The following is a 15,427-nucleotide window of genomic DNA, read 5'->3' on the forward strand; positions in this document are numbered from 1 at the left end:
AAATAAGAAGAGAAGAGTCCAAAATATGCTAGTGTGCAGCTGGCTGAATTACTAGACTAGTTTTCTGGCTGGGAAATTTTTGAAGAATCATTTTCTCTACTACATGAAAGAGTTATTTATCGCAGAACTCCATGCAGACAGACGACAACATGAGGGTCTCATGCTAAAAAGAAAGGCAGCATCAAATCAAAGATCAGCTCTCAGACCTCATACCCCTTTTAAAACCATTTCTGCCTGAAGTGCTATAGCACTTCTCTAACAGGAGGAGTAAATTACCAGCTACTGAAATTTGGGCTGCTTGCGTTTGTTCTTTATTTTCCTCCCCGAATTTCCAAAGTCTGCAAGGTTTTAATTATGCATTATATCAAAACAACACTAGAGCATTGTGCTACGGCATCTTCTTGTTTGTGGGAGTTGTCATTTAGCTTTTGGGATTTCCATTGGATCCAACAAGCCGGGGAGGCAGCGCAGCTGAGCGACAATGGGAATATCCGGCTCTGCCTCCCGCTGGAAAAAACAGCAACAGCAGAAGGGGAAGAGAAGATTCCCTTACACTGGATGACAATGATCCTATTTTGGGGAGCGCAGGATGAGGGAAGTCAGCCCAACAGCTCCAGTTGGGGGACTTTTGCAAGATAACTTTCCAAGCTATTTTAGTGACCCGGAGAAAAAAGTTCTGCCACTCCTTGTACTTTATCGTTAAAGCTCCCCAGCGCCTGCTGTCCCTCCCTCAGCCGCAGCTGAACCACCCCACAGCGGAGACAGGACAAGCGGCGCCCGATCACCCCTTCCAGCCGCCCCGCATCTGCCCCACTGCCGCGGCGACCGCGGCCTCCCTTCGTCCCCCTCCGCACCTTTTGCTCAGAGGTCGGACCCGCACGGCCACCTTGACGTTAGCCATGGCTCGGCTCACTCCCTGCAGCCGCGCCCGCCCGCGCCCCAGCCCCGCATCACGGCCCCGGCGCCCGGGGAGGAGCGGAGCCGCCCGCCCCGCCCCGCCGCGGAAGGAGGGCCCGACCCGGCCCGGCCCAGGCACCCCCCGCTGGGGGAAGGGAAACGTCCCGGGCGGAGAGGAGGGGCTTCGGGAAAACTGCCCCCGGGGCAGCCTCCCCAGCACCCAAACCGGCTTTTTACGTCCGGGAGAGCGGGAGCTTCAGACCAAGAGGCTTAAAATGGCCAGGGGTACTCCCGCTCCCCCGGCAGCACCACCACCAAAGTCTCATTTACGGCAACATAACCCGGCTTTTACTTCAGAGTTTAGTGTCGATGGTCCTGTTATAGACGCGTGCTGCCATTCTCACCAGGGACTACCCCCGAGAAACCAATTTGTTTCAGAAATAGAAGACTGCCAGCCTTACCCTGCATACGTTCGATCACGTTTCTTCCCCTAGTAACGTGCAGGCAATCGGAAAACCAGCACTATTTAAAGTGCAAAGCAGTCCACATTTAATCAGTTTGTCAGTAATTTAAGGAAGGTAAGCATCATTTCCTTACTAGTGCTAAATGAAAGCTCTCAAGTGTTTTAAATTCCTTTGAAAACCTCCAGTCTTTAAATGGGTTGAATGTATTTTGCAAGATAAAATTTTGAAACTTCCAAAGAATCATGATTGAACTCAATGTCAAACTGTTCCACAGGTAAACATTTCCCACCTAGAGAAAAAAACCACGAAAAGGTTAACAAAATTGCTTTTACAGCATTGCCTCTGTCAGCTACCACCATGGTGAAGATGTGGGAGCAGGCAGCATTACCTGTATGTATGAACAAGATGCCAGGCTCAATAGGCAATTCCCATTTGTTTTTTTTTTTTTTTTGCCAGTGCCATAGCTCATTTTTAACTGGATGCTTTCTGGTTTTCCATTTCAAAAATACAAGAAACCCTGAACTATGTCTGAATATCACATAGGTGTGCTTTACAGTTCATTTAAACATCTTCTGTTTAAGTTGACTTTTAACTGTAGTATTTATTTGTACTTCAAGTACAGTTCTCCTCATGAGACAGCTTGCCTTAGCTCCAGAAACCTTAAATTTAAATGAAAAAGATACAATACAGAAACGTTCCAGAGTAAAGTATGGGATGGATCCTTCAGACCAATGCTTTTCCCTATTTATGACCCACCACAGAAATGATAAAATTAATACCTACAAGCTGTGAATCACTGTTTATTTCAATAGATTTATCCCTTTAATCATACTACAGAATGAATTGCTATGTCAATGGCAAATGGTATTAGCTAAACTCTATCATCTCCACAGTCAACTCTCCAATAATGAACCCAGTAAAAGAAGAAAATATGCTCAACTCTTTGGAATATGGCAAAAACCACATATTTGTTTTAATTTCAAGGAATTATAATGAGCAAATTAACTAGAAGTGTTTTAATCCTATTTCTGAAAGCATTAAATCACAACAGCTTTAATCATCACTGTAAGACAACAGGAGAGGTTAAGCCTGTGATATGTGCACAGGACAGTGATTCCAAAGGTCTATATTTTGTTTCTTCCCATCTCACAGACTGTGCAAAGCATTTTCAGTTAAAAATGCCGGCTCCTCCTCTGCAGTTGTGTGGAAGACCTTCGTTTCCACATCTGAAATGACAGTGACGTGGGACTTTGGACTCAAATCCTGCAATGACATAGAGCAAGTTCTTACACAAAGATCCCATTCATTTATGGGACTCAAATGCCAGTTTATATTCCAAGATCCTATTTATTGACATTCTGCTTGACTTAATCTAAATTGTTTCTATCCTCTAACTTTTCTTAACAGCAGCAGAGGGGAACACAAGCTACACCTACATAGTACACTTCAGAATTTTTAAGCTATGCTCCTTGACATCATGCCCAGCAGAACAATGCAGTCTAAAGACTAAAATGGAATTCTCAGAAAATTTCAAATATAGAGTAGACCAATTACAAGCCAGATCAGAGTGTGCTCAACAAAGAACCAAAGATTTTTCTTAATTCTACTTAAGTTTTTATGCAATAGTCCAATAAACTAGCAACCCTGTGTGGTACGGAGCCACCTAGTGGTTACCTTCAAAAAATAAAGGGTTCTTATTTTCAGAAATAGAAATCAACAGATTGAATGTATGAAGAATTCAGATAATAGAAACGATACAACAGTAAAAAGGAATACAGCTGCACCACTTCCAGTTCAGTCCATATCCTGAATACAGAACTGGACATCCTCCAAACACAACCAACCTTCCTGGTTTGTAGATGTCCTGCCTGTGATATTTTACTGAGAAGTCTTTTCATAAGACACTACGGTTGCAAACTGAACAATCTATGCTTTTGCTAAAGTGTCAGTCATACCCTTGAAATAGGAGTTATGTTCTAAGTGGGGCACTGAAGATAGGGCAAGCAACAGAAAAGAAGAGACTGAAGAGTGTATTTATTTCTATCATAGAAATGTGGTTTGCAAATCAGTAGACCTCCCATGTATCACTGAGTCCATTCCCTGCTTTCCCACACAACTACACCATAGCCATAATAAAATCCAAGTTAAAACTAGTTTAGTTTCTTTGTTGGAACTCATACGGAAACATGAGCTGGGACCTAAGACTTTACATTGTTCTTTTAATTATAGGGTTTTAATAACAAAATAAAAACCATGAAAATGAACTCTTGAAATCTAGTGCTTTAATGAAAGTTTTATAGTGACATACAAAATACAGTGTGTTATCAAGGTGCTTATAAAAATGAATAGAGACACTAAAACAAGTGCATAAGAAATATCAAAACAAATTTGCATTGATGATACAGGCTTCAGGAGAAACTCCTGTCCACCTACTTCAAAAAGGCACTCCTTGACAGCCTCCTCAGTAGCCTGTCTTCCTGTGAGCTACTGCTCATTGTCCTCGTTTTGTTTTGTTTAATGATTGGAGAACTGTTACACAAGAACAGAAATATAACTACCTACCAAGTCCCTGCTAGATTAAAGCACAACTATGTTGTAGTTTTCACCTGAGACCATAAAAAGGTAGATTTTTCAATAGCCATCCTATTTGAGGAAAGTAATTTGTTAGGTTAAAGACAAGCCAAAGTCCAGTTCAGCAGTATTGCAGATGCTGTCAGAATACACTTCTTTTTGCAGGTCTCTCCATTTCAATATTTGCTCTGCCAGCTCCTCCAGCTCTATCACAAGCAACTCCGTTTTTGTCAAAGCAGCGTCCTGAAGCAGAAAAGAGTTAGATTTTATCTCTACAAGTCCTGTCAATCTAGCAGGACATGAAAATAACCTAGACAACCAAACAGCATTGAATTCTTAATGCTGAAGGAGACAGAAGGCTCAGCTCTTTTGCTACTCACCATATTCTCCATGATGTTCGGTATGTGAGGGAGGATTCTTACAGTCTGCAAATGGCTTTCAAGCTTCTCAATGAAGGTCACAGCCTCAGTCAACAACTCTACTATGTACCTGTAACCAAGAATGAGCCCCCCACTCAGAAGTTGTGCAAAACAAAGAAGAGTTAACACTTCCAAGCTCTTATTTCTTTGCCCTGTGGGTTTTCTCAGTCCTCCCATTTTATGGAAGTTCCTAACCATCTAATTAATTTTTCCACAATAACACTTCTTTTATGACTCTCAGCAACAAGTAGGGCAGGAAATCACAGAAGCTGATATATACTTCTTCAGAGACTGGACTAGATTTTTAGATCATGAGAAGAGTTATTTTTTTAAAAACATGCACTATGCATGTCTGCAAATCATTGACACGTTTATTCTGAGAAAGTCACAGTGCAAGGAAGACACCAAATGCTCAAGTAACAATTCCTACCTATGGAGAAGCATAATGAATCAAGGATTTAATATTTGTTCAAAACAATACATAGCAAACTGTTGTGTAATCTTCCGAAGACAAGACCAATAACCCAAGCAAATATTCATAAAAATATGTGTCACTACATTTCTATGAATTTAGCAATGAGTAAACTACTAGCCTTTAGCTGAGGTTCTGTTACCGTCTTTTATTTCTCTTCTTCTCAATGGAAAAGTGAATAAAAGCAAACAATTTTTACTGCCTATTAGTTAAAATAAATTTGGACTCATGCAAACAAAGAACAACTATTTTCTATATGCCTACTTGTGGAATGTAGCCTCAATAGGCAGGCTCTCTTGACACCTGGGTTTTATCAGCATCTTCCTAAGGGCCCTCTTCTCTTTCAGTACAGCTTCCAAGTGTCTGTTCATATCTTGCAAAATCTCGCATTTTTTGCCTATAAAATAAAATTGCAAAGCTGAAACTATTGTCTGCTAAAACAAAACCAAAAGTTTCTTCTGGAGAAAGACAGAAAGAAAATGCTTAATCCATTGCACTGGACAGTTTACACTCCAGATAGATATAATTGGTCAGAAGTACTTTTGTTGGAGTGCATAGGACTTAATATCAGTACACAAAGTCATAATATGCACTTTTTAGAGATGCAGCTTTGTTCATTGTTTTATAGTATTTATGGTTTTAAGTAAACTGTCTTTGAGATGAAACCAACAATATACTCCACTAGCCTAGCACAGTAGTAGCAAGCTAGCATGTCCGTAAGCATCCATCAAATTGTAGTGCAAAAAGTGCAAAATAAAGACATTAATACATATGCTCCCAAAACACTAAAATGAAAATCCAAGTAATTTTAGGGGCATACAAGTGCAGGAGAAATACACTGAGCAGCAAAGCAGCACACAGGCCAAGGGAATCAGAACTCCTGATGCTCCACTGACACCACACACAAACATGCACACCCCACCACCCCTTTTTTTTGAGAATGAGTTACACACAGATCTTCTACCAAGACAGCAGAAGGTGCAAGCTCACGTAGCATGGAAGCATTCTTGAGGGGCTAATAAAACACCTGCCACCTCTAACAAGCTATCCAGTGGAGACAGCTGCAATAACTTCCAGAAGTGTCACATACTCAGGTGAAACATTAATCTGTTGATTAAGTAATTTAACGCTCTTGTGTTTTTTATTAAGGCACAACTGCACTTACCTAAGTAAAAAGGGTGAGCAATGTCTGCTGTTTCCTTCTCCAACCGCAGAATTTCAGTTCTCAGTTTCTTCTACAATAATAACATCAAAAGAAAACGGATTTTTAACATACTTATCCAGATGTTGTTGACTCTCTTTGGGGGAGGAGGAAGTAGAAAGAGACAAAGTGGGAGAGCACATGTGTGTGCTCACCTGTGCACACCAACCATTTGTGTGAGAGCTTGTTACCATGTCCCTCTCAAGTGTTGCTACCCTGTTTCTCCAAAAATAAGACAAGGTGTTATATTACTTTCTGCTCCAAAACTTATTACTTTTTTTAATATATAGCTGCCTGGACACTACTTAAATTGACTTTTTTATGAACTGTAACTAGGGCTTACTTTTAGAACAGGGCTTATATTTTGAGCATACTCAAAAATCCTGGAAAATCATGCTAGGACTTATTTTTGGGATAGGTCTTATTTTCGAGGAAACAGGGTACTACTTGGGGGGGAGGGCTTTTTTGATCAAAAGGAAAAGACTGTTTAAAAAAACCCAAGCAATCTGGCAATTCATTGGGAATTTAAGCTGGAAGAGACAGATCCTGTAATTCATTCCCAAACCACAGAAACTTAAATCTCCTAAAAAGCAGTTTCACAGTCTGCATTCTACTACAGAACCTCTCACAGCTCAAGTCTCCTCCTTCTGGAAAAGACTGGTTGGTGGTGCTTGGGGTTTTTTTTGATGGGGTCTGTGTCTGTGTGTGGGGGGCGGTGTATGTGGTTGTTGTTGGGTTTGGTTGGTTTTGGTTTTCTTTTTCCTTTTCCCCTCACCCCCTCAGATGTGAGAGAAGCACTTCCTAGTGTTAATTCTTTCCAATGACAAACCAGCACAAGAGCAGCAGATACCTTCCTGTAGCTGAAAGAGTTGTGGTGGTTTTGGCTGGACAAGAGCAGACTGAGGAAAGTGTAGAAGAAGATGACATATCAGTCTCTCAGGAGACACAGAAAAATGTTGCTTCGCTTAATCACTGAATCACTGAGGATAAAAATAAACCTGCTTCACTCACAGCATATCAAACACTTGTCAGAAAGAGTACTTTGTATATTAAACATTCAAGCAAAGGAGGCTAAGCAGAAACCTTACTGGGAAATGGAAGCTATTGCTTCTGCTGCTCAATAGAGGATGATGCCAGCTGCTTAACTCATTCTCCAGAAAAGTAAATAACTTGTCACACTGCTTTGCAGCAAGGCTTTGTAGCTGCTGGAGTCCATATTGCATAATTTAATAAACACATTTTTTGTACCAGTGATCAAAAGCTCAGAAAACATCATTATAAAATACAAGCCAACAGCTAGCTCAGGCAGTAAGAAACAACTGATATTATCTCTTGCTAACCAACAAAATGGTTGAGTTGCCTATGAAGAAACATTTTTTTAAGTGTACATCAACTACAAATTCTTTTTTGTTCTTTAGAAAACATGAGGTTACATCTCAGCAAAAGAGGCAAGCTGCTGTGTCCTTCCAGTTATACTGAAAACTTTGATATAATAATTTTGTTCTTTTCCTTGTGACAACTCAGTCCACTGAGAAAAACCTACCAAGTGTTAAACAGCTCAACTGTATAAAACAAAACCAAACCACCCAAAACATGAAACAATAGCACATTGCAGTCTGATACCGCATCGGGTGACACATATTAAGTATTGAAGTGTTGAGTGTACACTGACACCAGTAAAGGCTGTACCTCATTGATTTCAGCTTGTATGTTCACTATTTTTTCCATCTCCGAGAATTTCACAAAGCATGGGGCTTTTCTACAGGTAAAATCCAATGTCTCCTGTGAAAGGAAAACAGCAATCAACAGCAGGAACATGTCAGGCAAATTCTCAAGGCTTTTAATAATCAAAACTTATTGTTAATCTCTTGTGCTATGCAACACAGTAAGCTTCAGCTGAATAAATCATAAAATACACGCACTATTTGGGGAAAACAAACATGAGTGAAAATCAAATTTCATAAAAGGTACCATGAAAGCACTCTCAATAATACCGGCTTGCATGCTGCTGGAATGCACTAAAAGATGGCAAAACCTAAATGCTCCATTCCAGAAAAACACACATACACACACCAGAAGGTACGGTTATTCCTGGTAAAGAAAGCTGCCATTAGCAAAAAAGTGAGAGATCCATAATTCAAGGGGAAAAAAAAAAAAATCGACAAGCATTTACACAAACAGTAAGACGGTTTAGCGCTTCCATGATGTTTCAAGACACACAGCCGGCCCGGCAGCAGATACGGCACTAAACTTCAGTCACCAAAGCACAGGTTGGTCAACCCGAAGGCTGAACGTGCGGCCCCGGCAGCCTCAGCCGGGACACCGGCACCCGAGGGACGGGCACCGAGGGGAGCGGAGAACCGCGACACAGCCCCTGCACCGCGGCTTCGCCAAACCTTCCCCACAGGTGGGCTTTGTCAGGCCGTTATCTTCCCCTCCGTGCCGTTACCTGCCTCACGACGCCCGCGGCCACGCACCGCGCCAGCAGGGTGGCCGCCGCCGTGGGCTGCTGCTCCTCCCAGCAGCGGCTGGCGGCCGCGGCGCCACTCCGCTCCTCGCCGCCCTTAGCGTCCTGCCGCCGGCTGAGCTCCAGCGCCCTGCGCACGGGCCTGGCCGCCCCGCAGGGACTGCCAGCTCTGGCGGCCGCCGGCGACGCGGGAGCGCTGCAGCGACAGTCCGCCATGCTGGGTATCCCGGAAGCCCGGGTGGGCGGTAGCACCTGTGACTGGCGGCTGGGCGCCATGTTGGGTGTGATAGGAAACAGGGATGACACGCGTCCGGTTCCGGGGCAGCCGGTAAGGGCTTCTGAGGCGTCAGTTCTCGAAGGGCGGCGGCGGAGCGCGGGGGAGGGGGGCTCCGCCGCCCGGAGCATGGACATGCGGCGTCCATACAGGTGGGTTGACCTGAGCTGACCGCATCCCGCCGGCGGCCGGGCCAGGCGGCTCCGGTGTGGCCAGAAAAGCCGGGGCGGGTTAGAGGCTGAGGTCCCGGGTCCAGCCCCGGGTCTTTGCGGTCTTCGTCCCTTGCTGAGGGCGCTCCTGACCGTGGCCGCAGGGAGGGCCCCTCCTAGGCTCCTCGTCCCGGCTGGTGAGGCGCTGCATCGGGCTTTGCTCCCCACCTTGGCATCACCTCCCGGCTGCAATCCTCACCTAATCTTGTAACCTGGCCTGGCTTGTCCTGGGGATTAAACCCTGCTGGATTTATAGGAGGCGGGTGGCATGTCACTGCTTCTAGAGTCACAGCAGAGGAGGCCAGTCTCTAAATGAAACAAATGTTTCTGAAAAAAAAGCAAATAAAACGGTGGTATTGACAGCAGGTTAGTGCTGGTAGATGCCACTAAATCGTGACCAGTCTGCACAGAGAATCTCCTTACGCTGCTGAGCCCTGAAAGAGGTCAAATGTGGAAAGTATGCAGTTTTTCCACTTAGTTTTAACTATATTTGTTGCATCATTTCAGTATTAAAACTGCTATAATGAAGGCACCTTAAGCTAAGTAGATCTTTGAAGTTCTAAGTTTTAGTCATGAGGGATGCGAAAACTCAGCAGTGAAACGGTTCAGTATCTTGAAATGCTTGTGGTGTTGAAGACAGCACACATAAAATGACTTTTTACATTTGCTTTATCACAGACTTGGGATTACAGTTCTCTAGTGTAGAACAGCTGGGAGAAACTGGCAGAGACTATCGCTTCAATTCTGTACGCGTGACAGAGAACGGTCAGGATGGGAAACAGCGCGCTAAAAGCCCACCTGGAGACAGCACAGAAAACGGGTGTGTTTCAGCTAACGGGAAAGGGACTTACAGAGGTAACGTACCCGTAGGGAAAATGTGACTGTTTGTGTGCCTGACTGACACTTTTACATACCTATATTTCTCATAAATAGGGATGCATAATATTGTTTGCACTGTCTTCTGGTTGAGGATTTATCTCTCAGGACACTTGTATGCTTACAAGCTTATGCTTTAGAATGCATGTATGTTCAAGATGTGCTGGTTGTGATGTTGTGCTTTTTAAAAAAGGGCTGTAAACCTGAGGAAAAAAAAAAGTGTAAATTTTATAACCGTATTGTTACCTAGAAAGATAGTCCAAAATTTATCACATTTAGATACTTATGCTGTATTTAATTGTGGTCATATGAATAGTCTGTACTGGCAGTTCACTGGGCTGCAAGCATCTTGAAGTTTATTATACTGGAAATTGTCTTGACCCAATTGCAGAAAAACACAGAATGTCCTGGAACCATAATTCAAGTAACAATTCACAGGATAACCAAACTAAATCTCTAGTGCAGTAATATTCCAAGATTTTTCTGAAGTATAATATCTTCTTCCCCTATCCTACCTTCTGTCTTCCCTTTTCCTCTGCCAGGCCAAAGGAGAATCAAAACCACTGCCCTGTTGACCAGCACTCACTGATGGTGATTGCCAGGTTTTTCTTTTTTTCAGGTCTGTGCCAAGTGCAGATTAAAGTGGTACAGGATATAAATAAGAATAAGGAAAATGGTTTACATAATTATTTAAAAAGGAAAGCAAGAGAAAAATTTCCAAATCCTACTCTGCTAAAATATAGAGTTGATGTGTAGCTGTAAAATATTTTTAAATGACAGGCATGTTTAAGAGAAACACACAAGAGGACTAAAACATAAACAAGCTCATATCATGGTATACTTACTTCTCCTTTTAAAATTTAAATTACTTGGATTAAAAGCTGCACTTCCTAGGTGTTAGACTGTCTCTTTTATGTCCCTTTTTCCTTCCTCAGATGAAAAAAAAAATTTTGAAACAAATGTATTAAGCAAATTTGCCAACTTAGTTGTACACTGTGGTGATTGGACATTACATATGACAGTATGTAATATCAATACAAATTTCAATTAAATTTTAAGCAGTGCAACTTGAACATACGAAATTATATCAACTATTTAAATGCTGTACCTTTTTTTTCCCCCGTAGTTTCCTGAAGATCTGCAGAAGCTAACAAACAACTTAAGGACAATAGACTTGTCGAACAACAAAATAGACCTCTTGCCACCGCTCATTGGAAAATTTTCCTTTTTGAAGAGCCTCGTTCTAAACAACAACAAACTGAGTATGTCTGCTAATTAATTTCTCCACATTTTTGCAATAATAGCCTGATTTCTCTGATTAGAAACTAATTAATTAAATTAATTAAACTAATTAATGATTAGTAGCTTATTTGAATTAAATGGGTATGAATGTTTAATTAATTAAACTAATTAAACTAATTAATGATTTAACTCTCACAGCATATAAATGGGGAATTTAGTCACCTAAACTGAAATCTTTGGAATACATGTACAGGAAAAAAAGAGAACAAAACAAAACAAACCACCAACCCATAAATTCTTCAAAACTAGTTGCCAACTTAGTTGTGTTATCAGTTTTAGTATACAAAGACATGTAAGTACTTAAAACCGTAATGTTTCTGTGCTGTGACTTGTCTGATCTAAATGTATAACGGCATCAGATGGTTTAGTACTTGCATAGAGAACAGGTAATGAAGATGATCTGTAGAAAATGTTGCTGGACATTAAATAGTTGTTATTGTTTCTGTTGGACAAATGTCCAGCTTTATGGAAAAATCAGGATGAGGTGAGGAAACTAACTTTTTATGTATTATTTGTGTATTATCTGCCTTTTTGAAAAACAAATGTAAGTTACAGACCTCTTTGACTCTGTAGTGCGACTCAGGAGTTCTGCACGTCATACACATGTGTAGGTAGAATGAGGCATAAATGAACATCAGCAGGGCTGATAGGTTAAAATCCTCTCAGAGTAGTGTTTTCAGCCTGTGATTTGAAGGCCTGCCTTGTCTGCAGGTTATTTTTAAAGATATTTATAGAAGATGTTTAAAAAGCATGTCTTGTCAGGGGGCTTAACTTTCTATGCAGGGATTTGGGCCTTCATTGGAAAATGGGGAGGAAGCCTGTGAGAAATTACTGTAATGTGGCACCGTGTTTGATGCAGTAGCTTATTTGAATTAAATGGGTATGAATGTTTAATGCTCTTTGTTTAGGTCATCTCTTTGTTCTGTCATTTACTTCTAGCTGCTTTACCTGAGGAGCTGTGTAAGCTGAAAAAACTGGAAACACTCCATTTGAATGGCAATCACTTGAGGCAGCTACCAGCTGCATTTGGACAACTTGCAGCTCTCAAAACACTGAGCCTTTCTGGAAACCAGCTTCGGACTGTGCCTACACAACTCTGTGGTCTTCGCCACTTGGATGTGGTAGATCTTTCCAGAAACCAGATCCAAAATGTACCCGACACCGTGGGAGAATTGCAGGCTATTGAACTCAATTTGAATCAGAATCAGGTCTGGTAACTGAGATATTGTGGGCATGTAGATTTAGGACATGGTTTATCTTGGACTTAGTACGTCCACAGAACTTAAGCTGAGACCATTAAAATGTATAGCTAAAAGACATCTCCTGGACACAACAAAAATGAGGGATCATAACCAAAATTTATGTACGGATACGTCCAACTGCCTGATTTGACTAACAAATCCTGAATTTAGTCATACAGAAGACTATTTGGACAGTTCTTGAGTAGAAATCTGATAAACAGATCATGGAAGAAAAATAAGTTTATTGGATTTTTGATCATAATTGTTGCTTATGCATTGTTGTCAAGTTGTTTTTGTACATGTAGTTTATATTTACAACAGGGTAATTGTTCCATATTATGCTGAAACAAATAACTTTAAGTAATTGTGGATCACTAACATTTTAATCCCGTTTATCTTTTTTTTTTTTTTTAAATTTCTACCAGATTTCCCAGATATCAGTGCAGATCTCCCACTGTCCACGCCTCAAAGTCTTGCGTTTAGAAGAAAACTGTCTAGAACTCAGCATGCTTCCTCAGAGTATCCTCAGTGATTCCCAGATCTCACTGCTTGCAGTAGAAGGCAATCTCTTTGAAATCAAGAAACTCAGAGAACTGGAAGGTTATGACAAGGTTTGTGGTTTGTGAGTTTTTTGTTTTTAAGAAGCTTCTGGTTAAGTCCTTACCTAGTAGATCCTCAGAAAACTGAGCTTTTATGCTGGTGAATAAAAGCACAGTCTATTGGTATTGTCACTAGTACTGGATTCTTAATTTACCTCTGAAAAGAATTTCAAGAGTTCTTCTACACTTATCTTTCTCATAGGATTCAGGATCAGTGTTCTTTCATCAGCATCTCTTGAAGGGTAGCTAATGATGGCAGGTGTGTCTTTTCACTGATGGGACAAAAAAGAAGGGATGCTTCTTATTATGCAGCATTCGTAACCGTTTAATGTTAGTTCATGTTTAACACTTGAGATCTGACTCTTCAGTACTGTGAGCACTTTCTTTCTGGAACATCAATTGGAATTATGGCAAATGGCAAAAAAATGTTGGGTTTTTTTTGGTTTGCTTGAAATTAAAGCTCTAATGGTTATGTCTGGGAAATGAAAATATACTTTTGAGTCTGAGAGCAGACACCTAGCTGCTTTCAATAATGATGAACCTTGTATTAATTTCTGAATGATTGTTTTTTGTTTTCTTTATAGTACATGGAACGATTTACAGCTACAAAGAAGAAGTTTGCATGATCATTATTCTGACCCTGTGTATTCCTGTTAAGAAGAGTTAGTGACCGAAGCACCTGCTTCACTGACTTAACCCAAGACTGATGGAGATGACCAGAATATTCTTACTCTAGTAGTCTGATAAGGCCATGTTGAATAAACTTGAACTAGAGACCATGGGTTTGAACTGAAGAAGCTGCCCAGGGGCCAGTTTTGAGTTTTGTGAGCTTTTAACACAATACCTGACCTCTGTTGTCAGGGCTTGTTCTTTCACAGAGAAATGGAATGAGCTTTTCAAAGTTGCCCATTCCTTTATGGCAGGAAGCTGGCTGTTGATTTGGAAGAGGAATATTTCTTCTGGAAATGTTTTTCTATGATAACACATGGAAGTTCTGCCACCAAAGCAGATATGAAACATTGTATGTCTTTCCGTAAGCACTATTCTACAGAGAGCAACTTTTACAGATGAGGTTTTAGTTTATAACCTGTATAAGTTTTTTTATGAAGCACAAATAGTTCTGGCCAAGTTCAGTGTTTTATTAACTGTTTCTGGTAAACAAATCATGGTTTGAGCATCCTTCATTCATATTTTACTGTACAGGCTTTCTTCTCCCACAAGCAAGAATTGCACTACAGTCCACTTCTGCTTGAGCTGTATCAAATAAAAATTAGGTTCCTCTTTAATGTATTCCATAAAAATGTATATTGCTGGAAAATACAATATCCTTGCACTGACTCCCTGTGTACAGAGCAATGCCCAAAGTTTTAGTTGTCAGCCTACAGCTGCTGCCTTATTACAAAAAGCACCTAGAAAGAGCTAAAAAAAAATGCAATTATGTATCATATACTGAAAAGGAAAATGTACTTGTTTATTTTAGTAAATAATTTTCAAAAACTCAGTTCAAGTTTACTTGGTGTAACTGCTGCTGTTGTCACTTCAACAAGTAGTACTAAGCTATCCCTGAGAGCCATCACTTAAGTGGCTAGCTCCATCAGTTGGTGGTAACAGTTGTGCTTCAGCTGCTTTGAGAATGCAGGGGTTGTCAGTATGTCAACACTTCGGTACCAAATCGGTTGATACGTACTGCACGCTGAAAACAGTCGAGTGAGAGCCATACTAAGTACGCCTCTTGGCAAGATAAGCATGGACGCATCTATTCCTAATGAGACTGTCTTCATTAACAACTGTTCTATACTTATGCTTTCCTACATGAGACAAGAAAGGCATTTGGACAGCAGACTCCTTTAAAGTTGCTGGTTAGATCATTAAATGTGGAGAACACAACCTGTATGTTACAAGACCCCATTATAGTCGGAAATCTTTTCAGCTTCATACCAATAGACTTCACAGATTGACATGCAAATCCAGCCGTGAATAGCTTAAAACCACAGGCTTGTTTTAAATTTTAGCTCTTTCCACTTGATACCTAAATCCAAGTATTGGGGTTTTTTTCTAGAGATTTGTCATGCATGAGACATCCACAGAAAGTCCCTCAGCAGATTCCCCACTTGGCACTCACCCACCAGCTCCAACAACCACAAAGGAGTGTTTAGTTTTGTTTTGTTTTTTTTTTTTTACTGGAAGTATATGGTCAGACATGCTGCTTCTATCACTTCACATTTGTTTATCAGGATTATTTTGTCTATTGAACAAATATGTGTAAGAAGAGATGGTGAATCAGAACATTTAACAATGATGCAGTTAGCATTGCTATAAAAAAAAAAATCTTAATGCTTTTGGAAGTATATGAGTAAGTCAGTCAACGTTTTTCTTACATGATCACTACTACATTTAGAAACTTAGCAATTACTCGTTGTTAGGCTTCTTTGCTA

The 15,427-nt window shown here is 40.9% G+C and overlaps 3 protein-coding genes across 4 annotated transcripts in view; 1 reads left to right on the top strand and 2 right to left on the bottom strand.

The window, feature by feature from the left end:
- The window catches only part of STARD9 (StAR related lipid transfer domain containing 9), a 110,126-nt gene extending 109,131 nt beyond the window's left edge, over nt 1-995 (bottom strand). The window contains exon 1 of the mRNA XM_065065867.1: nt 855-995. Coding sequence (XP_064921939.1) covers nt 855-901 — 47 coding nt within the window. The 5' untranslated portion in view covers nt 902-995. The remainder of the gene's footprint in view (nt 1-854) is intronic.
- A 2,631-nt stretch (nt 996-3,626) lies between these two features.
- On the bottom strand, nt 3,627-9,168 carry HAUS2 (HAUS augmin like complex subunit 2). Its single transcript, XM_065065914.1, has 6 exons — nt 8,474-9,168; nt 7,714-7,806; nt 5,989-6,058; nt 5,088-5,220; nt 4,313-4,421; nt 3,627-4,175 (listed from the first exon to the last, which is right to left on the bottom strand). Exons 1-6 carry the CDS (start codon nt 8,900-8,902, stop codon nt 4,026-4,028), a joined length of 984 nt encoding a protein of 327 aa, XP_064921986.1. The 5' UTR covers nt 8,903-9,168; the 3' UTR covers nt 3,627-4,025.
- LRRC57 (leucine rich repeat containing 57) lies at nt 8,728-14,493 on the top strand. 2 transcript variants are annotated; one of them, XM_065065912.1, is made up of 6 exons: nt 8,728-8,917; nt 9,653-9,829; nt 10,977-11,112; nt 12,092-12,360; nt 12,819-13,004; nt 13,577-14,493. In XM_065065912.1, exons 2-6 carry the CDS (start codon nt 9,746-9,748, stop codon nt 13,616-13,618), a joined length of 717 nt encoding a protein of 238 aa, XP_064921984.1. In that variant the 5' UTR covers nt 8,728-8,917; nt 9,653-9,745; the 3' UTR covers nt 13,619-14,493. The 2 variants fall into 2 exon arrangements, with proteins under 2 accessions (XP_064921984.1, XP_064921985.1); XM_065065913.1 differs by having other exon boundaries at nt 8,747-8,819.
- Nucleotides 14,494-15,427: the final 934 nt, after the last annotated feature.

The sequence above is a fragment of the Columba livia genome, chromosome 5 (assembly GCF_036013475.1).
Source record: "Columba livia isolate bColLiv1 breed racing homer chromosome 5, bColLiv1.pat.W.v2, whole genome shotgun sequence".
Classification (NCBI taxonomy): domain Eukaryota; kingdom Metazoa; phylum Chordata; class Aves; order Columbiformes; family Columbidae; genus Columba; species Columba livia.

What these genes read in the sequence shown, in the direction of transcription:
- HAUS2 (XM_065065914.1), bottom strand. Translation starts at nt 8,902, where the DNA reads ATGTCCATGCTCCGGGCGGCGGAGCCCCCCTCCCCCGCGCTCCGCCGC. An exon ending in ATTGAGGCTACATTCCACAA is followed by an intron (nt 4,422 to 5,087) that starts GTAGGCATATAG and finishes TCTTGGTTACAG; the next exon opens with GTACATAGTAGAGTTGTTGA. An exon ending in CGAACATCATGGAGAATATG is followed by an intron (nt 4,176 to 4,312) that starts GTGAGTAGCAAA and finishes TTTCTGCTTCAG; the next exon opens with GACGCTGCTTTGACAAAAAC.
- LRRC57 (XM_065065912.1), top strand. Translation starts at nt 9,746, where the DNA reads ATGGGAAACAGCGCGCTAAAAGCCCACCTGGAGACAGCACAGAAAACG. An exon ending in CGGGAAAGGGACTTACAGAG is followed by an intron (nt 9,830 to 10,976) that starts GTAACGTACCCG and finishes TTTCCCCCGTAG; the next exon opens with TTTCCTGAAGATCTGCAGAA. An exon ending in TCAATTTGAATCAGAATCAG is followed by an intron (nt 12,361 to 12,818) that starts GTCTGGTAACTG and finishes AATTTCTACCAG; the next exon opens with ATTTCCCAGATATCAGTGCA.